The following is a 23,794-nucleotide window of genomic DNA, read 5'->3' as shown; positions in this document are numbered from 1 at the left end:
TCGGCTTCTATGGCATTCGAGTGACGCACGTGAGCCTACCATACTTCTCAAAATGTGTTAACAGAGCACAGAACTATAGGATGAGACAACAGAGGCAAAGGGCACTGTGCATCTGCTGTGTTAACAGTGCTCTTTGCCTCTGCAGTCCTTTCTTTCTGTGCGCTGATACCACATCTTGAAATGAATCCCCACCAACTTGCCCAAACGTCAGCCCTTTCAAGCTTGCCATACTTTGCGAGGCTTTGACCTCGTCCGCTCCAAGGAAAGTGTGCTCGTTGGTATCAACTAAAAAGGATAGTAAAAGGAAAGTAAAAAGATAGGACATTACCACGTCAAAGGTAAATTATAGGAGGAACAAATCAACCCCAGCGCCACGCTCTCCATTTCCAGGAAACCGCACGTCGGATGCACCCGCGAACGTTTGCCGACCACTACCACTAGCTGGCAGCTTGCTGTAGGTGCATATGAAGTCACTTTAGGTGTGCATCCAGAGGACATGCGCATTGCTCCTAGTTGCTGCTTGGTCAAATAAAAAAAGTGCTCCCGCCCCGAAAAAATTTGTGCCTGTGCCCCTGGCGGGAGCAGCTCAATAATCGCTTTGACCGCCAGGGCGGCACTGCCTGCACCGTCGAAACTCCAACATTGGCGCCCTGTATGCTACATATACAGTAACTCAAGGTTTTTGTAGAGTTGCTGTACATGCTACCTGCTTTCTGTATATATACAGCGCCACTAGTAGCCATGACAGCATCACTCTCTGTCATGGCTACAAGCAGCGCTGACAGACACTTCCAGGTTTAAATGCACATAAATACTCCATAAAGTAGGCAGGGTACGATTGCCTCTGTAGCACAGTTGATAGAGCATCGTACGAGTTACTCAAAAGTTGCAGGTTCAGTGCTTGCCAGGGGCAAGCTTTTAGTCCACTTTTCTTTCTTCACATTTACATGAAAATTGCCACGAATAACATCCCCCCACACTTTTCTTGACATCGTTGTCTGTTAGTTGTCATTGATGTAGTGACAGATTATTCAACTCTCAATGAAGGCAAAAATCGTTTAGTGACCCTGTGAACGTGAATAGTTTGGAAGAACAACAGGCATCCAGATGAGTTTAAAAAGAAAGCATTATCACACGCCTTTATTTTATATGATTTTATACGGTAGATAAAAATACACAAAGCAAAAACATGAAGTATAAAGGACAAAAGGTCAGTGTTGGTTCAACAGCGAAATACTTTCACTGGCTTGTAGACAAAGTGGCCAGGGAAAGAAGTGAAGGTTGACACAGGCCCTCAGACAAATGTAAGAAAGGCCAGAAAAGACAGACCGACAGCCACGAAATCACTTGTCTTTGCAAAGCTCAATGCTGTGCAGGCCATCAACGCACACCACATCACAACAACACTGTGCGCAATGCAATGTCTTTCCCTCCCTCCTTGGTTGCATCCATGTGCCCACCACTGGCGAGATGCATTTATTCGGTCCCCTCTGGAATGGTCTAACATGGATGCCCCAACCCCCTAAAGACCGTGAAACGTAATAACGAAGATCCATTAGAGTTCTTCGTGGACGTGCGACTCTGTTGGTGTGTCGGCAGCCGGTTGGGAACATGCTGCCGGAGTGCTGAAGTCGAAGTGGTATTCGCACCGGTTTGGCTCCGAGGCCGACGTCAGCTGGTTTTCCAGGCCACAGTGAAGGTCAACCTACGCGGGTCACAACACACATGCAATATTATTACTAGGGCTGTGCGGATAGCAAATCTTTGGGCGGGATGCCAATTCAAATATATATCCGCTTCACATGCAAATTATGATCCACTTTCTGAAAATACACCAACTTTGCATGACATGATTCTAAGGCTCTCAGTAATACATACCTGCCAAGTTCAAGGTTTCGGGACCTGGGAAACTCCAGCGTAAGGGGGTGGGGGCACTGATTTACTTGTGCCCCCCCCCCCCCCCCTTTGCACAATAAAAAAAAATCATTGAGAAAAAAAGGACGGGAAAGGGGGTCCATAAGCATCGCCGTGGCGGTCTTATAATGGTCTGGAGTAGCAGAACACCTGAGGGTAGGGTTGCAAAGTTACAGTCAAATTTGCAAGTCTCAAAGGTGAAAGCACTCGTGTCTCCCGAAATTTCGCGGCATTAAATCAACTAGCAAAATCTATTTCTGTCGAAAGAACTCGCATATGTCCTCCAGAGACATGTGAACGGACGGGACAACGCAGCCGGCTGCCGGGAAAGTGCGTATCGAAGCTTGCCTTGAGACCAACTGAAAAGTGAACACGGGCAGACAGGAACAAGGATACTAGAGTTTTTGGAGAGGAGCGCAGAAGCTTCTAGTCCTTTCTACGTATTTGTTGTCTTTAATATACAGCTGCATTAGCCGCATGACCTTGGTTAGTAATTGCGTCGCCACGACCGCGGCTTAACGGGCAGCCGTTGCTGAAAATGGTATAGCTTCGCTTTGAATCCACGTCAAAACCAAATCCTTTCTTCTTTTTGCCATCTGTGATCGCTTCTGCCGAGGTTTTCTGCGCAGCGTTTGTGGAACGCAACGTCACTTTGACTGGTCGAGCATTGGATGCGCGTGCACTTTTGGAGCTCAGTTACGTCGCCGCCAAACAAGATCGCATCAAGAGCGACCGCTGTTTTGTCCCCAGCGATCACGGCAAACACTAACCATGGTTCTGACAGTGCGTGTGCTGGCCGCACGCATTCTTCTGAACCTTTGAGCGTGCTGCTCTCGGCCTTTGTTCGACGGTTTCGGTACTTAAGTTCATACGACACACCGCGATGAGCAAAAGAGTTCGGGACAATCGAATTTTGACACCATAGACATATAGTGGAATTTGACTGGGGAATTTCACGTTTGAGATTCTCTGAGATTCTACTGTACTTTAAAACGAAAGCTCTGTAAATTTGTTTATCGTAAAATGCGATTGGTTCGTGAAAAATCGGGATTGAATTGGGCTGCATTTTTGTCAATGCGGCCAGATCACACACAGTTTCTGGGAGATTTTCCTGACAACCGTACCAACGTAAGAACTGGTAGAAATCCGGGAGTCTCCAGGAAAATCTGAGGGACTTGGCAGGTATGCATTTCAACAAAGAAAAAAAAAATCCTAATGTGAGTTTTGGTAATGTTAATTAGCATGTAATTATATATCCAATTATTGTGCAATCAGTCAGCTTCAATTTTTGCATTAAAAAAAAAATCAAATATCAGGGCTAAAATACATGCGCAGTTTGTTTTTTGCTTGTATTTTTTAGCACAACAAAAAATACTTTTGGCGTTTGTCCCGGAATGCAGCATGTCGGACGATCGCTTAACTGGTAGTGTCTCCGGCAAAGTGTCCCTATGAAGCAATAGGCTGCACAATGAAATTAAATTACGGCCATTTGTTCATGCTGGAAGCCCACACGAAAGTGCATACTCATTTTTAAGCCACTTGAAGAAACGCGTGGTGCATGAGGCGCCTTTGAAGTCACTTGTACAAATGTACGCACTACTGCTGAAGAGGATATATGCACGTACAGAACTCAGATTCAAGGCGTCTCTCATAATCATATAGTGGTTTTGGGACGTTACACCCCACATATCAATCAATCAGAACTCAGATTCAAATGTGACATGATGTTTTTTTATTACAATGAGTAGCACGTGCAATTTCTCATTGTAACTACGTCACGTCGCGACAAATCTGGTCTCAAAAGATAAAACTGGCTCTCATATAAGTGTTCAAGTCAAAACTACGCCAATGTGACCTGAACAGGAGAAGGTAGAAACAAAAGTGTGTGCGTTACTTAGCCCTGAATTGGCCTGTTTCAATTCGTGATTACTGTACAAACCTGGCACAGGCATGTATTGCAGTACTCAAGGATTGAAACAGGACAATTTAGGACTAAGCAAAGCACGTCCTTTCATTTCCACCGTCTCCTGTTCAGGTCACATTGGCGTAGTTTTGACTTGAACACTTACATGAGAGCCAATTTTATCTTTTGAGACCAGATTTGTCATGACATGACGCCATTATTACAAGTATAGTCCCACATACTAGTCATTACACTAAAAATGTGATATGTGATGTCAAGTGTGATGTGAAGTTGTGATGTCAAGCTGTGATGTCAAATGCACCTACCGTACATAAATAGTACGTTGAGAAAATGACTAAATGTTGAACCCTTGGAAGCAAAAGAAACTTTTGTTTAAAATGAGCTACTTACCACGACAGATCTTGCGGGCCCATTCCAGCAGGTCGCACCGCCCTCGTACTTCATGACGCTGTACTTGTTGTTGTCTGGCCCATGCCAGCTTCCCCAACGTCTACATGAAGACAGTTGAGAAGAAAAGAGAGAGAGAAGAAAAAAAGAAGGCCCGACTTAGTATTTTGTTCATAAAACCAGCTCCACTTCTAGTCCATCAGGCAGTGCCTTAAAGGAGCCCTAAAGAACCCCTAAAATACTGAAAATTGGTGCGTTATTTTCTTCTGGCATTTCCAGTCATTGCGGAGCAATCAGCGACGACAGAATATAGCTCACATGACGTCAGGATGAAATAAGCTCTCGACTGGTGGATGGATGAGAGACATCTGTTGTGAATGGTCACCTACCCTGCTTCGCCATGTACTACTACTATGTAGTTGCATGCCCATTCCTCTTAGTAGTCTCGCATAACCATCGTGCACAAGAAACTGATTTCACTTCATTTTCTACAATTGCGAAGTGCAAGCGGAGATAGAAACTCTTACTAGTTGAAAAGCGCAACATCTTGATTGTCTAAATGCTTATACCTGGCATTCCACGTGTTTTATGAGGAAATAAGTGGGGAGGAGGAGATAGCATTAGTAGGAAGGGTAGTGAAGGCAATAAAGATTACCGTCTTGCCTTTGAGGTCAGTGTGGGTTAGGGGCCTTTAAGGGACACTCGTATGAAGCAACAAATCGCTTTATATGAATAAATTGTACCCTGAGAGCTCCAACACTATTATTTCACCATCATATGTTTATTAATAAAGAAAAAAAACAAGGCCAAAGTTTGATCTTTAAACTTAATGCACACTTTTCCGTGAGCGCCATGTATTTAAATGTGTATTTTTCCTATCTTGGCAACATTGGCTAAGCGAAACTTCCTGAAACTTGGTATGTTGACTCGAGGACTCCCTCAGAGGACGATGTACTTCATTTTTAACAATTAATACCTACGTATGACACCTAGCAGACACCATAAAATCTGTGACGCCCTAGTGGTGTGAGAATCGCAATGCAGTGCCGCCACCCGCATTTTTTTCTAAACATCTTCTTGCAAAAACAATGGCTTTCTCGATATTGTGACACTGCAATTTACCAATATGAGAAAAATAATTTATCTCTTTAGCGCCCTTTCAAATTTCAGCCTTGTCCTGGCAATGTTGCAGCAAGAGCAGTGATCTTGCCATTGCACAAGGGCAATTTGCTAACACGAGATAAATTGGTCATCTCTGTGGAATCCCCTTAAACGAACACAACAAAATCGAGCACAACAGAAACAGAATAAAATAATTTCACAGGTGAGGACATAGTCCAGCCTGGGATCAAGGTGTTCTTGCTCATCAAAGTGGACAGAGAAAGAGACAGAGAGAGGTGCTCACCCTAAGCTGGTCTCGGACCCTCCAGCCTTGGGCTCCTGCGACGTCTTGTCAAAGGGACACAGCTTGTAAGTATACTCCCGGTCACTGTACTCGAAGCACTGGTCACGCAGGGCCGCAAATTCATCGTCGGGGCCGTAGTCTGTGTCAAGGGACTGCTCCAATGTCCTGCATAACGACAAGTACACCATGGTCATGCAGGCCTCAATTGATAGACTTCGAATGCTGTTGTCGGCTGCTTCCAAGTAATCTTGAGCCAAATACCAGTACTGTCACTCAGGAACTTAAGACATATAGGCAATGTAAACGAGAACATCCTCACACAAGACCATAGTATTAATTTCAATGTGTTTGTTTTATATTTAACCTGGTCTGACCTCAGCTGAAAGGCATGGATTGTGTTCCACACGTGTCCATGGGTTGAGGCACATTACTTTGATCATGACATTAGTCTCTATCAAACAATTAAAAGTTTACTGGTCAGACTGTGTGTCGGTGCATCAGTCTCGACAGCAAATGCATCGAAAATGCACCACTCAGAAAATAAAAAAGTTTGGCTTGCCCACAGCATAGTTTGAAGTGACAACATCATGCAACGGATGATAACTATGCTAGCCAGTTTGCAACAGTCAAGGGTTTACCATTTTATTTACGGTGGTTGCATGTCACTTAAGAGAGGTGTATGAGGGTAAGCATAAACAATGGCACATTGCAGCCTGTAGCAATGTAGAGCTGTACATCTGTGACAACAGACATACTTTTCAACCTGATCGTGCTCGTAGTTTACTTGGGTGACGCATTTGTTCTTACACTCTGCAGGTTTTACCTTCCTGCTCCCATTATCTTAAGCAGTTTTTGTGTTCTAGATGCGAAGCAGCATTTGCTCAGGCCTGTGTCTGTCCCTCGGTGACCGTCCCCTCCCCCGCTGTGCATGTGCCAACTCCCCCTCTCCACGCGTGAGCGTGAGGACGTGGTGGATCGCTATTTCCGCTTTGTTTCTCCTCTCCCGTTTATCTCTCCGCCACAGCTGTGCGCTCGTACATAATTCAGCGCTTGCTCGCTCCGTTGCACTACCCTAGCAGCGCTGGGTGTTCACTTTGCGGCACACACACGGTAATACACACAAATAGTAGCGGGGGGGGGGGGGGGGGTGAGGGATAAGGTTCGAGCAATCACGGCAACTTAAATAATCGTTGTCGAGACTGACGAAGACATTTGCAACTTGAGTTATAAGGCTTTAATGCCACGAAAAAAAGAAAAAAACGATAAAGAAGCTTGGCGTGTTACATGGCAACAGCGAAGAACTGCCTTAAGTACGAGCACGACACACGTTCTCGAAAGACAAGGTCTGACGCTTAGCGTAGTCCCCCACTGCACTACACAAGGTTTGAAACACTTCACCGTGTGACGTCGAAGGCAGATGAGTCGATGCGTTGCGTTGCGTCTTACGCCGACATCAGCGATGCCTCAGGCATGGTCGGAGCGGAGCGTGAGGCAGAGTCGATGTGTGGCAAGCACGTCCCGGACAGCCAGTAGTAGGCCCAGGTCTGGAAAACGCCCGGATCCGAGTACAACGGACCGGCGCCGGCTGCTGGATCACACGGTAGAAGGGAGCCAGGCTCGTGCGGACCACAGGCACAGGTAGGCTTCGGGACCACGACCCGACGAGCGCTTCAGCCTGCCACTGTTTCGTTCCGATCCTTCTTCTCGAACGCCCCGTCGTCGTCTACCTCTTCTCTCTCCCCATGGCTTGGCTTGACTTTGACGACACGATTCCGCCTTTTCCTTGTCTCATCGTCATCTTCGTCGGCGTACGGCACAGCACAAACTCACAAACATCGCGCACCAGATGAACCTACCGCGCATATCATGACAAAAGTCCCCCCTTTCAAAAGTTTTTTTTTTCTTTTTTTTTTAAAAAAAAACTGTCCAAAGTGCGCGGGAGACAAGATTTACGACAAACAAATGTACAGAACTGTTGCACCAAGAGAATAGTCTGTATGTGAGAGTCCCTAGGCATATGGTACATTATTACATTAATGTTGTATCGCTAGCACCTACACCTGTAGCCTGCACATATAATCAGCACCTACGTTCTTCGTAGCGCTTGAGCATGTTTATGTGAAACATTTTCGTGGTGTGCCCAAGGTCCAACCAATAGTCGTGGTCATTCTTTTTTCCTGTAACCGGAAATGGCCCCTTCCAGTGCATAAGAAGCTTGTTTTCCCTGGTTGGGAGCAAAATAAGAGCCCGGTCACCAACTTTGAGCTGTCGGGTTTTGGAGGTTCGGTCATAATACTTCTTTTGCGAGTGTTGAGCTCGGGAGAGATTCTCTTGAGCCAGCTTCAAGGTGCGTTCAAGACGTTCTCTCAGATCAAGCACGTATCCGTAAGTAGTCTTGATATCTTCCTCTAGGTCTTCCCCTGTCCAGAGTTCCTTTAATATATCCAGGGGTCCTCGGACGTGCCGGCCGTAGATCAGTTCAAACGGCGAGAAGCCCATACTGGCCTGAGGTACTCCTCGATAGGCGAATAATAGAGGCGCAAGAAATCGGTCCCATGACTTCGGCTTCTCTTGGCACAACCTGCGCAACATCTGTTTCAAAGTGCCGTTGAACCTTTCGACCAAGCCATTGCATATCGGGTGGTAAGGCGTCGAGCTCAAATGTCGAATAGCAAGCAGAGCATTCACCTCTTCCATCAGGCCTGACGTGAAGCAAGATGCTTGATCACAGAGGATCTCCCGTGGAAATCCTATTCGAGAGAACATCTCCAGTAGTCCATCTGCTACTGTTGCCGAATCAATTGCGGGCAAAGCCACCGCGTCCGGGTACCGAGTGGCGAAATCCACAAGGGTAAGAATGTACCGATTACCCTTCTTTGAAATCGGCGTCAGAGGTCCAATGATATCAACGGCCACACGTTCGAATGGCGTGTCAATCAAAGGCATTCGTCCAAGAGGCGCCTTGCCTACTTTGCCTTTGGAATATGTCCTTTGGCATGCGTCGCATGATTTTACGAATCTTCGTACCTCCTCCTGTACACCGGGCCAATAAAACGACTCCAAAACTCGGTCCTTCGTCTTCTTGATACCCTGGTGACCAGATATCGGTGATTCATGTGCCAAGTGCAACACATGGACACGCAACGCCTTTGGAACCACCGCTTGTTGAACTGATTTACCCGGAGTCAAGTGGTAAACGCGGTACAAGATTCCTTTCTCGAACATAAATGAGTGGTATGTGGCTCCTTTACCGCGGATGAAGGTGTCGACTTTCGCCCTACAAACATCCAGCGACCGGTCTTCCTCTTGTTTTTGGCGAAATGACTCCTGTGTCACCTCTAAGTTTCCAAATTTAGCAGTCGTGAGCTTCCGGCGATGTCCTTTGCTTGAAACACCAACCATGACTGTGCTCTTCGTCCCGCATCCATCCTTGGATTTCTCTTCAGAATTCAATGCCTGATTAGTTTCCGACTTCAGGCTCGCTGACTCCTTCCACGTTGAGTCGGGGTCATTAGCGTCACGGGCGCCGGGAACATTTCCTACGATGACATCGTAAAGTGGTGACGTCATGCATTTGACTATCGCATTTCCGGTGAAATAGGGCGATAGAATCCGTACTTCTGCTTCCGGTACCTCGATGCAACTACCATCGGCCAATAAAATAGTGGCGGTAGTACCCGTCAGCGCATCATCGGGAACGAGGGAACGTCGCACGACCAGGGTGTTGCTTCCAGTATCCCTCAAGACTGATACAGTATGTCCAAACACTTCTCCCTGTAACACCGGCAAGTTTCGTGTAGCTGTTGCGGTGCGCGTTCGGAGTGCACTAGCAACATATTCATCTTGTGATGAATCATCGGCACATCGGGGCGTCTCGGACTTCTGGTCAGTAGACACGATGCAAGATGTCATTTTCTTTACCCGCCGTTGCTTGGGCATGCTCTTGCATCGTGGCTGGGCTTCCGACAGTGCCCACAGAAGACTCGTTGGGGTTTCGTGCAGCAATCAGATGCTCTGTGGCCGGGTCGATCACAGACGAAACATCTAAGAGGAGGCTGGGTATAAGTAAATCCTTCTTGCTCCTTGGGAATGTTGTTTGCAGACTTGGTACGAAATACCAACAAGTTTGTTTGCCGCTGGGCTTCCAAGAAGGTATCAGCTGCTTCTGCCATTTCTTTTACCGTCCTGCATTTCTTCTCCCTTAGAAAAAGTGCCAGGCGATCGTGGCAGTTATTCAGAAACTGCTCAGCTACAATGAGGTTGCGCACGGATGCAAAGTCCTCGTCCGTTTCCGACATTTCCAGCCATCTATCGAAGTAACTCTGTAATCTCGTGGCGTACTGTTTACCAGTTTCGCCGTCTTCAGGCTTGCTTTGCCGAAACTTTTCGCGATAGCCTTCGGCTGTGAAACGAAACCTCTGGAGCAAGGCCACTTTCGTACTCTGGTAATCCATTGAGTCTTCTGGCGACAGACGACCGAAGACTTTCAATGCTTCCCCACTGAGGCATAAACTAAGCGCTGTCGCCCACTTCTCCTCAGGCCACTCTTGACCAACTGCTACGCGTTCGAACCTCTTGAGATACGTATCGAGATCGTCACGCCCCTCGTCAAACACTGGGATCAGGTTGTGAGGATTGATCAAGCACGGGCGGCTTTGACTCCTCTCAGGTTCGCGGTCCCGCGCTGTTGGCTCTCGGCTACCTTCAACCTCAGCTAGTCGAATTCGCAGTTGAAGAGTTCTCTCTTCTATCTCCAAACGTTCCTTCGCCGCCTGCCTTTCCGCGGAACGCTCTTCACGCGCTTGCACAGATTCCTCATGAGCCCACTCTAACCGCGCGTCTACCCACGTCTTTAGCTCGGCTCCTTGAAGCCCCATGCGTTCCGCTAGCGTTATAAGCTCTTGCTCACTCATCTTCCCTATAGATTTCAACCCAGTGCAAACGGCTTCGTCCTGTCGCGCGGACGCCAATTGTGAGGGATAAGGTTCGAGCAATCACGGCAACTTAAATAATCGTTGTCGAGACTGACGAAGACATTTGCAACTTGAGTTATAAGGCTTTAATGCCACGAAAAAAAGAAAAAAACGATAAAGAAGCTTGGCGTGCTACATGGCAACAGCGAAGAACTGCCTTAAGTACGAGCACGACACACGTTCTCGAAAGACAAGGTCTGACGCTTAGCGTAGTCCCCCACTGCACTACACAAGGTTTGAAACACTTCACCGTGTGACGTCGAAGGCAGATGAGTCGATGCGTTGCGTTGCGTCTTACGCCGACATCAGCGATGCCTCAGGCATGGTCGGAGCGGAACGTGAGGCAGAGTCGATGTGTGGCAAGCACGTCCCGGACAGCCAGTAGTAGGCCCAGGTCTGGAAAACGCCCGGATCCGAGTACAACGGACCGGCGCCGGCTGCTGGATCACACGGTAGAAGGGAGCCAGGCTCGTGCGGACCACAGGCACAGGTAGGCTTCGGGACCACGACCCGACGAGCGCTTCAGCCTGCCACTGTTTCGTTCCGATCCTTCTTCTCGAACGCCCCGTCATCGTCTACCTCTTCTCTCTCCCCATGGCTTGGCTTGACTTTGACGACACGATTCCGCCTTTTCCTTGTCTCATCGTCATCTTCGTCGGCGTACGGCACAGCACAAACTCACAAACATCGCGCACCAGATGAACCTACCGCGCATATCATGACAGGGGGTAACATAAGATGTACACAACATATACACAACTCCACACACAAATGAAACATACGCGGAAACATACAAATGGGAACAATAAATGAAAACAGAAGTGAACACAAGGGCTGCTTCGCATCCCCAAAAGGTGCTCCATTTAGTGGGAGATGGGGTAATTTTTTTCAAGATGAATTCACAAGAACTAGGTAAGCATTAGGTTTTGTAAACATCTGAAGAAATCATTTATCTGTGGCTTTGTTATACTTACTTGATCTCAGACTCGAGTTTTCTGACATTGGAGTCAGCTTCAGTATACTCATCTCGTGCTTTCTTGGCAGCTGCATAAAAGACATACAGTAGACTGTTTGTAAACGAAGATCTGTTAAAAGGAGAAAAAAAAAAAAAAAAAAAAAAAAAAACCTCTAGCATACTTTCAATATCTAGTCATTAGTCCGTGTTTATCTCAAATATCACTTTAAAGGGCACTTTTTTTTCTGTGGTGGCCTTAAACAATAGGAGGTGAACTTAAGTTATCTGTGGAACAAGATGAGTTACAGGAAAAGTAATTATATTGATACGGGTAGAGTTGCAGTTGCAGACGCCCTAAGGCAAGTGCGACACAATCACTTCTAAGCCTGAGACACTTGAACCTCTTCTATGGCTAGTAGCGTCCTCTAGTCAACACTGGCACGAACACCTCCACAACAATATATGTACTTGAAATCAACACAAAAAACTGCATAAGCCTGTGCAGTTTGATCAAGATTACTGAAGGAATAAAAAAGATACCTAAGATGAGTCTGCCCCCTTAATTGGAACTGATATTATTGGTTTAGTGATTGTATTCTGCACCCCTGTTCAGGTCTCAGCAAACGAAACTCCTGGAACATGTTTTCCTGGTCCCTTCAGGTTCCATTTAATGAGAGTGTTTCATCAGAAGAAAAATAGAAAGAGAGAATGCTTCTAGAAGCTTATGTTAATGTGCTGTACACTCTCAATGCCGACTCACTATTACAAACCAAGCTAGAGCCAAATGTGGTAAAGCGAATCTGAATTGACCCCTCAAAATAGTTTATCTCAAATCCTAGCTTAAAAGTAGAAAACTTGCAATATAAAAAAAATAAGTCCTGAATATTTGCTGGGTACATATCTGTAAACACGTTATTCTCTAATAAGTGTTATATTCTCTAATAATATAGTCTTTAATGCAAACCTAACTCTTTAGAAGAAAGCAGACTTCATGCTGCAAAACAGAAGGGTGGCAACTTTTCCTTGTCAAGAACCTTCTTTGTTCTTGCAGGATTTCCCAAATTGATTGACCCCGTGTACAAGTTGCATTGACCGGCAGTATATGACAACACTGCTCTGTACGCATCTCCGCACTGTATGCAAGTAATTATCTCGGATTTGATGTGATGGTACGACTATGAGGTACACTGTAGTGGAGTGCTAAGGAAATTGAGCATCCGGTGGTCTTTAAAGTGCACCAACACAATACACAGTACACAGGCCTATAGCATCTTATCTCCACTGACATGAAACTTCTGTAGCTGGGAGTGAAATCTACGACATTTGGCACACTACATACTCTTTGCACAAAGGATGACCAAGTGAAAAACACAAGCGACTAGACCAACTTCACACCTATTCAGTTTTATTCCCCGTGTCATCCGTTGAATAAAGTGTACAGAATAGAAAAAAATGACCCCGTATCTGCATATAATCTGCAAATGTTATCGAAAGACGATAGTCTTGCGTGTGGAGAGAGTAAAGAAAAATTTATTTGATGTTCTGCGCAAGAAAATCGGTGAATGGTATTTTGGAGGCGCTCATTAGAGAGCCTCGAGCATGCAGCGGGGGCGAACGAGAGCATCAAGTCACGTCACACGTGAGGCATGAGCACTATCTGGCAGTTATCTTGGAAAATGAAGCGCGCGTGGCGTGTGCGCCCGTCCCAGAGGCGATAAAGTGTAGAACGCAAGGCGACGGGTAGGTGCCACCACCGTGTCGTCTTAGCAAAGCGTTGGAAACACTCGGTTCTTCGTGCAAGCGTTGCATGGTCAGCGCAGCGTGATAAGCGCTACGGTCCTTAGAATTACTTATGTATGCCTTTTCTAGTAAAAGGCGAACATGCAGAATATATACGTGTTGTTACGGTGCCTCAGATTTGCGCAATAATTGCTTTTTAATTGACAATCACACACGTATGAACACTGATCCTTGAGTAACATTGGTGGGCGCTGCGGATGGGGTCGGTCGTTTGGGGTATCGGCTGGTGCTGTTTAGAGTACCCTGTTCGCGGTAACGGCAGACAAACAGACAAATGTACAGACTCGAAGGTCCCAAAGAAAGACTATCGTCTTTAAAATAGAACGATGCTTTACCGACTGGCGCCTTGCAGACTGACAGAGACGGCCGCATCATGCTCACCTTCGATGAGCTGCTTGGTCTCCTCGTCGTATTGGGTTGTGTCTGTGGAGGCCGTGTCCGTCGAACTGTCCTCTTCCTCCTTGGGTGGGAACTTGGGTGGCTCCACGTCGTCCTCTTCCTCCTCTCCTTCGTCCATCTGCTCCTCAGAAAGGTCCTCTCCTTCTCCTTCGTCTTCCTCCTGTGCACGCGCGTAAATGAACTTTTAACTAGATGTCGAAATAATAGAGCAGTATTTACCCAATACAAACATGTTCCCAGTTTTGCACTCATGTCAAATAAGCAACTGATTTATCACTCAGTATACAGTAAAAGCTCCTTGGTTCACAGTGTCATCCATTGACAGATTCAAAGCACTTCCAGCAGCACTTTTTTCACTCCGTGCGGAGGAAGTCTTTTCCATTGGTAGATTAAGAATGCTGCTCCATGTTTGTTCCACTGGCGGATTCAGAGCAGCTCCATCGCGAGATACACTCCAGAGAGCAACTTTTCTACTTTGCGAAAACTGGCGGGTTCGACCAGAAGTCGCAGGCACCCCATGCCCTAAAACGATGCCAATGGACGACGGTCGTGTCGGTCTCGCCTCGGGGCCAACTGTACAGCGCTCATTTTGCTGTACCGCAGCATCGCTGCCATTGTGCCCACTCATGCAAGAAGAGAGACGCAAGCATCACGTTCCATTCTGACCCTTCCATTTGTTCTCGCAGGAGCACGTGTGTTCCATTGGTATGTTCCCTTCGGTTGCTCTCTCCCAGGGTGGAGTGCACCGACACAGAGTTCATTGTTCATTCTGAAACTGCCAATAGATGACACCATCAGATTTCATGGAAGCACACAAAATGTCAGATTCAAACGAATGCAAAATTATCGAAAGTTCCAAGAAAAGACAAAAAAGTGCCTGCTACATCAGCACATTTCCATTTTATTTATGAATACGTAAATCCAGTACTTATTTTGCATGAAAGCAGTGTAAAAAGTCACAATTTCCATCATTCGCGTCTGGGTTCGCGATGTGACATTGCGACCTAAGACGCGAATGATGGAAAGATGCGAACTTGACCTGAACCCATTCTATAGAACTGGTAGGAGATGGGTCATCACAAAATTAATTTCAGAATGACAATGAGAGTCTATGAAGTGCTGCAACTAAAAAAACTACAACAGATAGCTCAATACCAATTTTAGTAGTGATATGAGCCTAACCAATTACATTTGCGTGCTAAACTTCACCGCTTTGTCTCCGTAATAAAGAAAAATAATTTTCACTGCTCCATCCCCCCTCAGGTGTAGAATAGCAATTGTGAAATGCATAAATTTAGAAAAATTAAAGTGGGCAAACAGGTGATGTTGCAGGAACCGAATCTACAACTCATATTTGAAATTTGAACATACGTCCACACCAAGCATTAAATATTTCTTTACCATAGGCAGAAGCCATATTGAAGTCATGTTCTGGTCATACTGAACTCAGTTTCACGTTGTTGCTATACACAGACAGCTGTTACAAACAGAAGCCAAGCGACGCAACTCACCTTGGATGAAGGCATGGGTGTGGTTTCGGTTGTGGTGGGTGGAAGCTCATCCCCAGGTGGTGGAAGTGGCGGCGGCGTTGTTTCTGCAGCAGGAGGCATCTGCAGAGACGAGGAAATTAAAAATGAAATAATGACGTTTCACAATTAAAAAAAACCGAACAGACTACAAAAGGGGCAGGGAAACAGTTTGTGGAAAAGAGGCTCTGGTTTTGGCATTGTCACCCACTCGGAACTTGCTGCGCTGAACATCACATGAGTGGCCTGTGTTACAACTGGTCTACCCTGCATAACACACATGCTACAGTGTTAAAGAGTGTAAAAAAATTCTACACCTCAACTCACCTTGCTCGCAGTATAGATCGGCTTCATGATCATCCAGCCTGTGGTTGAGAACTCCTCCAGGCCCATTTCGTCCTTCATGTGCAAGAAGAACTGCACACAAAGCAAGAACGGGGAAATTGTTTGCAACAGCAGCCACATTACCGATAAAGCACGTCGTGCCCTGCCAAGATCGCACAACTCACGTTGACTCACGAGCCCTTCTTGAAGTACAGAAAGATACGAGTAACCAGCAGGGAAGCACTCCACGCAGAACAGAAACTGGCACCCTTTTCTGTTCTGCATTGAGTCCTTCCTTGCAATTACATGTCTTTTCATACTTCAATAAGGCAGCAATCGCCGGCCCAGCACATCAGGTATTCACTTATTCAGACGTGTAGTAGATTTTAAGTAGCGCTACGCCACGCATGTGCTCAAGCAGATATTGTAGATACTTGTAGCATTAAAGCTGTCGGTGGTAAGCAGCCATACCGGCGTGTTTCTTTAAAGAACGTGGGGCCAGCTGCCCACCTGTTCTTTCGCGATGCTTACCTACAGAAGCTTCGTCATAATCGCGTGAAAGTCTGAATTATTCAGCTGTCTATCTCCGCTCCCCTCAAAGAGACAAAATGTTTTGCAGCACATAGTGAACTCAGTAAGTTGAATTGTGCAGTAAACTTTTCTGGCACAAAAAGTTATTGTGGCACTCAAACTAGTATGTGCAGACATTTAGATATAGGACGGCTTAAGCGGTCAGCTAAATAGGCTCTACAAGACTCGGTTGGGGATTTGTCACTGCTATATTTTAGCACTTAGTATGTTACAAATGGGTACATATTAGCAAGTTTTCATGGTACAAGACGTCAAATGAGCTAAATACAGTTTTCTTTTTCGCGTAGACTTTGATGACCATCAGAATACTAGAAAGCGCCCCTGAAGCACATACATGTGCCAAGACAAGCGCATATCATTACGTAAACTAACAGTAAAGTACAAGAGCATATGTCAAACAATAGTAGTACCTTGGCCTCCTCCACGGACACAGCGCCGTCTCGGTTTTGGTCGAAGATGATGTTCTTCTGCAGTTCCTCAACGGTGAGCATGCCATTACCATCCAAGTCCAGGTCGGTGAAGGCCTCACGGGCACGCTCTTTTTCTTCTTCCTGGTGGCGCTGCATCTCCAGTTCCTCCTGTTCTCGTTTACGCTCTGCAACAGCATTAAGAAGATTATTATAATGGTGACAGTCATTTGAAATGTGCACAGCTAGGTTGACTGTGATTTGGCGAGTGTTTGTTATTACAGAAAGCACGAACAAACTACGCTCAAGCCTCACTATAACAAAGTTGCATCTCACTTGAAAATAAGTTTGTTGTACCTGAAAATACGCCATAAAGGTATATTTCTAACATGATATTTATTGCAAGACCATTCTTCATTTACTTTGTTATAACAGATATTTCGTTATATTCTGGTTTGTTATATCAGGGCTTGAGTGTAAAAAGACAAAAAGACATATGAAGGCAGCTCATGCGCTTATAGACAACTGAGAAAATTCTTATTTGAAACCTGCACACTGGCACCTGGTCGCAACATGGGAGGACGCAAAACTCAAATCGGTAATGCAAAACTTTCAACAGCAAAGCTGTTTAGCAAATCATTCCTAGTCGAGCGAACCGCAAACCAAAAAATTATCATCATAAATGGGTGTACACCGCAGAAGTCTGGTAGACCTTGCTCACCACCACTGGTCCACTAAAAACGAAGAAGGCAACATCCAACCCAACAAACAGCCAAGAAGCAATGGCGGCAAGCAAAAGACCTCAAGCGCGTAAACGAGAGAACACTAAGGAACGGGAAAGGCAACGACGGCTGCAAGAAGAAGACCCTGAAGCGACGGATAGCCTACGCCAATCACTAAACCTGCCCGTAGATTGACGAGAAGGCGCAAACGCTCGGTTTTCGCCTCTAGCGTTTGGACAACCGTTTCGTGTCTGTGACTGTTTATAGTTTAAATTGAACCTCTCTGCGCTGAGGAGTATTGTAGAAACAGCCTAGCAGAACCTCACCAAAGTCTAGTAACGACCTAGCAGCTGCCTAGAAACTGCACCATTTAGCCAAGACCTAGACACACCCTAGAAGAAACCGCACTACTCTTCAGAATTGTCCAGTTTCGCTGCAAGCTTTGCCAATTTTTTTTTTTTACTGGGCAAACATGTGCGCAGAAAAACAAATACCCAAAGCACAAGCAACATTCACTGTACAATTATAACAGCAAGCACATGCATCAGTCTTCGATAATCTTTGGTGGCATGCGTCATTTTAAACTAGTGGTGGAACATTCCAGCGTTATCACTGGCGATAGCATTAGCTTTAGAATAAACTTGACTAGTACTGGCATAATATGCAAAATGTTATCAATACAGTCTTGCACAAGAGAAGTTTTCCAAACACTGCAATGCTTCTTGTGCCGAGCGCTATTACCAGTTTTTTGTGAGTGAAATTTGACCACATAAAGAAATAAGCACGAGTGCGAATATGAACCCCACGGTATCTTCAAGGAGCGCCTTCCTTGGTTAAAAGTAGTACTAGGCATGAAATATTATGGGGACTAGGGAGGATAAGAAGGGCATAATCATCGCCTCTGATCGTCTCTAGCCACGCACCAACTTGCCTGGCAGTGAATGCTACTGAGCTTTCTTTGATGTTGTAGAAGACTAACTTGCCAATAAAACAACATATGAATATGCCTCAACTTTGTAAACCTTGTGATGCAGCAGCTTCAGGATAAGCAGGGTAATCATTTATCAAAGGATAAAGGAACACACCACCACAATTATCTTTCCCTCAAGTGCCCACTGTAGTAACCGTATAGCACATGACATGCGTTAGCCAAGAAAGATTTATCATTCCAGCGTAGTCGTCGTAGCTTACCAGCATCAGCATCCTTGTACTTCTGAAGCGCTTTAGTCTCGGCTTCCATCGCCTGGTTCTTCACAGCTTCGAGGGCATCACGTGATTTGCGTGCTTTCTCCACGCTCACACGCAGCTCCTCGAGCTTGTTCTGTGCGATAAAAATGTAAAATTGAACAGTTTACTGACCACCCACATAATTTGTAGGTCATAAAAAATGAAGTTTACATCAACAACAACTGAAAAGAAAGATACCTTTCCCTATTGGGAAAATGGGATCAAGTGAAGCTAGATGTCTATCGCATTTTACAATGTTCCCGTCCAACTTTTTCCTTCCTTGATTCTGAGATTCAGACCTTCACCCATGTGCTTCGCAGTGAGACCCTTTTGCTGCTACAGGCAACAATGACAGTCGTGTGTGAAATAATGAAAGGCAACAACGAAATGTGGCGACATGAAAGGACAAGTGACCTGAATAGAATAAAATATCAGATTTCTGTATCACAAATGACTGACTGTCGACTAGCCCACAATTCAGAGAGCACCAAATACACACAAACCCGGATATAATGAAATATCACTTATAACGAGGTAAATAAATGAAGAATTGTCTCACAATAGATAGTGCTGGGAATACACCCTCATGCCAAATTTTCAAATATAACAAACTTACTTTTGATCAAGATGCAACTTCGTTATAATATTATGAGGTGCGAGTGTGAACAAAAACTATGCATACAAATGCACATGTGACCAGCACAATTAATTTTGCACACTCCTAACGACAGGTTTTCGCAAACTATGCCACCGCCAACAAAACCTGTAAATTCATAAAATCTTCGTTTGAACCGATTGTTATGGTAGCTTGGTTATTATACTAGCTTTGTAAAAGGGTGCCAGCTCACCTTGCAGTACTGTCGGTGTTCCTTGCCCTTGTTGGCCATCTCCTTCTGCAACTGTAGACCTCGTGAGAGCAGCTCGCGCATCTTCGCTTCCTCCTCACGTGCCTGGCGCCCAAGCTCGCTGAAACAAGTCAGAGATTGAGATGCAACTTCGTGCTGATCATGGCTGGCAGTGCGACTTGTATAAGTTGGCAGTTAGCACAGGTGCTCGGAAGTGTTTGTAGCAGAATGTTATGCTGACAGCGCAGGAGCATCACCATCTAAATGTTAATTAAACCCAGAAAACGTGATAATGTCACTGGAAAGTTCAGAAGCTCCACCTTTCCGTTTTATTTCTCTAAAGCTGCGAGAATAAAAGGAAATGAAGAACAAGAGGAAAATGCAGTCTGGTCAATCTACAGAAGCAGCAAAAGAAACTGGACATCTGGTTGCATTCAGTTGAAATTCTCTTTAGTGCATAGATCTTGTGCGATACCTTATAGGCAAATCACAGACAAGATGATGTTTATCAACAAAGACGAACACCTTTTGTACAGAATGCATTCAGTCGAGTCTTCCAAATGGCATTCAGAATTCGCTACACAGACTGGCCAGGTATGAATGCTGATAAACGATGAAAGTGTGTAAATTTCAGCTTCAAACGATTCCGTAGTTTGTAATGAGCAATGTTCCAGTGCTACTCCAGATTAATCCACATCAACAGGTGTTCTTCACTGTGCACCTTGGGCACAATACGCAGACTGTTTCACACTGCCTTCATTCAAATGTGCCCAGAACTATGCACAGTCTGCATTAATAATTGAGGCTTCAGCTAAATCTGATGAAGTAATCTTGAACAGGCTTATCAAACATGCCAAGTAATTAAGCTGGGTACATTTTCCTATGCAACACCAAATGTACAGATACTCACAGGCAGTTGTTGACGCAGCCAACCGAGGTTGCATATTCGTCGCTGCCGTCGCAGCAGTCTGTTGAAGATGAGAGAGAAGATAAAGCAATGTTCTAGGCTGCGACTATCTTCACCAAGTCATGTTTAGTTTGGGCATACTGTGAATGATGATGATGTGCATGAAGTTCATGAAGCCTTGAGTCACTTATTATCATAAGGGAGTGCCAGGGATGGCGCTGGGGGCAGCTAGGACAAGCGAGTCGTTTCGGAAAGCTCTGGGAGGCAAAAACTTCTCCATTGCATTATGATTATGTTTGGCCTTGGAAATCAAGAACCCCCCCCCCCCCCCCCATCTAATATTTTTGCCTTTCCTTGGTCCTCCTCCTTTGCCTTATAAGAGGAGGAGGATCCTTCTGCTAATTAAATAAAGTTTGTTCATCATCATCGCCCCTTTCCCTCCCAAAAGCAGTCAACGCATAACACATACGTTTTCTACCTCCCTGAAAGAAATCACCTGTCGTTAGTGCCACCCAGCAAGAGATCCTGGTGCCACCCCTGTATAAATTGTCATTTTATTCCCAACTAACCATTCTTAGCCTTGGCTGAATGGGTGTTTTTTTTTTTCTTTGTTCTAGAGAGAGAATGACTCACCGCAAATGCCGTCATTCACCCAGGACGAAGGAATGTCCTGGCCCTTGTGACCCAAGTTGTCACAGTGGAACTTGCCATTGGTGCAGGCCGATGTGCCTGCGTGCCAATTTTTCATTAGCAAAGTGAATTAGAAAGCCAAACAACGAATTCCATAGCTTTTCACGCATTGAAGAGCGAGCCCTATTCTTTAACCATCGGAACGGAATCCACCGGGAAAAAAATCAGCTCCACAGACGTGAGCTAAATCGCAAGGAAAACACCGCGTTGCCTCGTTCAAATATTTAATTGAACAAAGCACTCACAAGCAGATTGAAACCAATGTCAGTGTAGTGCTCTAATGGTAGACATGCAATTATATCCATCTTTGCAAACATGCAAAAGGGAATACAGTTTGTGGTGCTAGAAGCATTAACGCAATATTTTTCGAGGCAAGCACTGCACACGCTTCAGAAAGCTTCTGCGATAAACCTGCCACTGGTAAGTCTTTCATATCTTAGTTCCAAGACACTAGCGAAATTTGTTTTATATTTTAAAATTAGGCACCGAGGTTTAACACGACAATATAATGAGTTACCAGATTTTGAACAGCTGCGGTTCTTTAACGTGCACGTGTGTGTTATAGTGCATGGCCGCTTTTTTTTTTGCTTGTAATTTGCCGCGACCAAAAAAAGCGGCCGCCGTGGCTGGGAGTCGAACCCACGCCCCCGTGTTTAGCAGCGCGACGCCCTAGCCGCTAGGCCGGAGATCTGTATCACGTATTTTCTGCAAATCGAACCATTACTCCTAGGCGGACATAATTTTTATCCCACAAGAAAGATCGAACTAAGCCAACGGTGCCAAGCGTGCCTGTAAATTCATGTATACATCACGAATGCACACCGTACAAACGATCCTGCCCCCCCCCCCCCCACTCAGAGGCTCATCTTACCAAACGTACCAATAAACGCACAGAAAACAAAAACTTGTAGGACTAAACTGCGGCAGGTCCGGCGAAGCATTACCCACGGGCAAAATGCTTTTTTTTTTTTGCCCCTGAATGCAGCGGTTTTTTTTTTATGTATTGCGATAGCCCCATCGTTATTTGTGAAAGAAGCACAGCAGAGTGTTTATTTCAAAGCCCATGACATGCGAAGGATAAAGAGCTTTCTCACCTGGCTCGTCTGAGCCGTCATCGCAGTCACAATAGTCGTCGTTCACCATAAAAAACTCGACGTCTCTTTTGCCGTCGAAGCATGTGAAATTTCTCGTGCGGTCGTATAAAGACGCATCTGCGAAGCAACAAGGAGAAGAGCGTCAGAAAGCGGCGCATTCGCCGGGCCCTTTCTCGGAGGGAGCGATAAAAAAAAAAAAAAAAATTGCGCGACGTTATCTGGTGCGAACATCAGGTTAGGGGCCGAGCAATGCACAGCCGGTGTTTGAATGTTCCGGGCATTTAAACGAAGCACCGCCCCTTCTAACTAAGGGGAGCTTCGATTTCTAGCTCATTTCTGCGAAATTCGCTCGGTGAAATAGATGCTCGAGTCGTTTTTCGAAGCAATCGCAAGTGCCGGTAACTCACAGCTGAGCACAGGTTGCTATGGGTTTGAGCGCACACACAAAACAAAAAGGGTGTCGCAGCGCCGAAAGAGATGAAAAGTTGACTAACAGACTTACGTTTAAGTGCGACGCCGCGAGGTCTAGAAACTCTAATACCATCGTCCGCTAGACATCGCGCTGAGACGAGTAAAAGGGCGAATATTATGTGAGAAACCATCTCGCGGGTGGTACACGGCATCTCTCCGACTCTGCCACGCATGGACGCCGCCATCATTTAACCGGAAATGACGAGCGACTTGGCTAACTCAATATTACTTTTGCTCATAGGTGAAAAAAATCTCTGATCTGCCGGTAATGACGTATGCAACTGCTTGCTTGCACGAAAAACATAGCCTTTGAGATTTGCAATTTTACACCATAGTTTGTTTTAAAAGTTTAGGTACCGCTTGATCATTTTACAGACAGCGCATCAAATAACAATATTTGTATTTATAAATACACGTAACAGGAGGATTATTTTTTCAATCTTCCAGGAGTATGCACTGAAACTTAGCTGCACCGTGGCGCTGCGGTAACTGCGAACCTGCGGTGCGCCGCGCCATTTTTGAAGTTTTCACGCAGCAGACGACCTGGGGTTCTCTGACGACCAATACTTGCCGCTGTGTTTTTGTGATGAGTATTGCGAGGTGTTCCCGGGATTTCCGTGTCCTCGTGCGTTGCCTCTAGACTGGTGCGGCGTTGGAAGTTTCCTCTACTGCTGCGGGCTTCATGGACTTTTAAAAGTGCCCAGGCAATACTACCTTCTCTTCGAGTTGTATCAAACCAACGATGATCAACAGCGCGGTTTACGCTTGCTCTAAACGCACAAACAAACAAGCTCAATGGCGAAAATTTCGCACGGGCATGCCTCTTTGTGGCGCCGAAAGCCAAACTAGGAGAGTGTGCGAAGACAGCGGCTGTCGTCAAGGCACGGAACCCTATCTGTGGCTGAGCGGAATTCGTCGCGAAGACATGGACGAATTGTCGTCGTGTTACCGAGTTTGCATGGCACACTTCTTCAACGTGTGAGGACGCCTCGGCGAGGTCAGCTACGCACGGTCAGTGCGCGCATGGAACTTTTCCGTCAGCCTGAATCAGTCGCCACAACAGATGCAGTTTTTTTCTTCTTCAATGCCTGTAAGTGACGGACCTGCACAGCGACGGTAAGATGAATCAGTTACCCGAAAGACGTGGCGCAAGGTTAGAACCAGAAAGAAAGAAGAGACAGAAGCAACGCCATCGTTCTAACCTTGCATCACGTCTTTCAATGTAGCAATTCG

General features: G+C 45.7%; 1 protein-coding gene across 2 annotated transcripts; it reads right to left on the bottom strand.

Annotated features, from left to right (window-relative positions):
• Nucleotides 1–1,108: 1,108 nt before the first annotated feature.
• LOC119181790 (glucosidase 2 subunit beta-like) lies at nt 1,109–22,761 on the bottom strand. 2 transcript variants are annotated; one of them, XM_075875448.1, is made up of 14 exons: nt 22,593–22,761; nt 22,091–22,207; nt 20,940–21,035; nt 20,310–20,367; nt 19,403–19,520; nt 18,519–18,648; nt 16,609–16,793; nt 15,611–15,700; nt 15,269–15,367; nt 13,740–13,917; nt 11,578–11,647; nt 5,631–5,795; nt 4,229–4,328; nt 1,109–1,705 (listed from the first exon to the last, which is right to left on the bottom strand). In XM_075875448.1, exons 1-14 carry the CDS (start codon nt 22,747–22,749, stop codon nt 1,556–1,558), a joined length of 1,713 nt encoding a protein of 570 aa, XP_075731563.1. In that variant the 5' UTR covers nt 22,750–22,761; the 3' UTR covers nt 1,109–1,555. The 2 variants fall into 2 exon arrangements, with proteins under 2 accessions (XP_075731563.1, XP_075731564.1); XM_075875449.1 differs by having other exon boundaries at nt 13,740–13,914.
• Between the last annotated feature and the right edge of the window lie 1,033 nt (nt 22,762–23,794).

This window comes from Rhipicephalus microplus, chromosome 10 (genome assembly GCF_043290135.1).
Source record: "Rhipicephalus microplus isolate Deutch F79 chromosome 10, USDA_Rmic, whole genome shotgun sequence".
NCBI lineage: Eukaryota > Metazoa > Arthropoda > Arachnida > Ixodida > Ixodidae > Rhipicephalus > Rhipicephalus microplus.
Note: the sequence above shows the minus strand (reverse complement) of the source record. Positions and strands in the feature narration are given on the sequence as shown.

What these genes read in the sequence shown, in the direction of transcription:
- LOC119181790 (XM_075875448.1), bottom strand. Translation starts at nt 22,749, where the DNA reads ATGATGGCGGCGTCCATGCGTGGCAGAGTCGGAGAGATGCCGTGTACC. An exon ending in AACACCGACAGTACTGCAAG is followed by an intron (nt 18,649 to 19,402) that starts GTGAGCTGGCAC and finishes TTTATCGCACAG; the next exon opens with AACAAGCTCGAGGAGCTGCG. An exon ending in GGGTCCGAGACCAGCTTAGG is followed by an intron (nt 4,329 to 5,630) that starts GTGAGCACCTCT and finishes GTCTTCATGTAG; the next exon opens with ACGTTGGGGAAGCTGGCATG.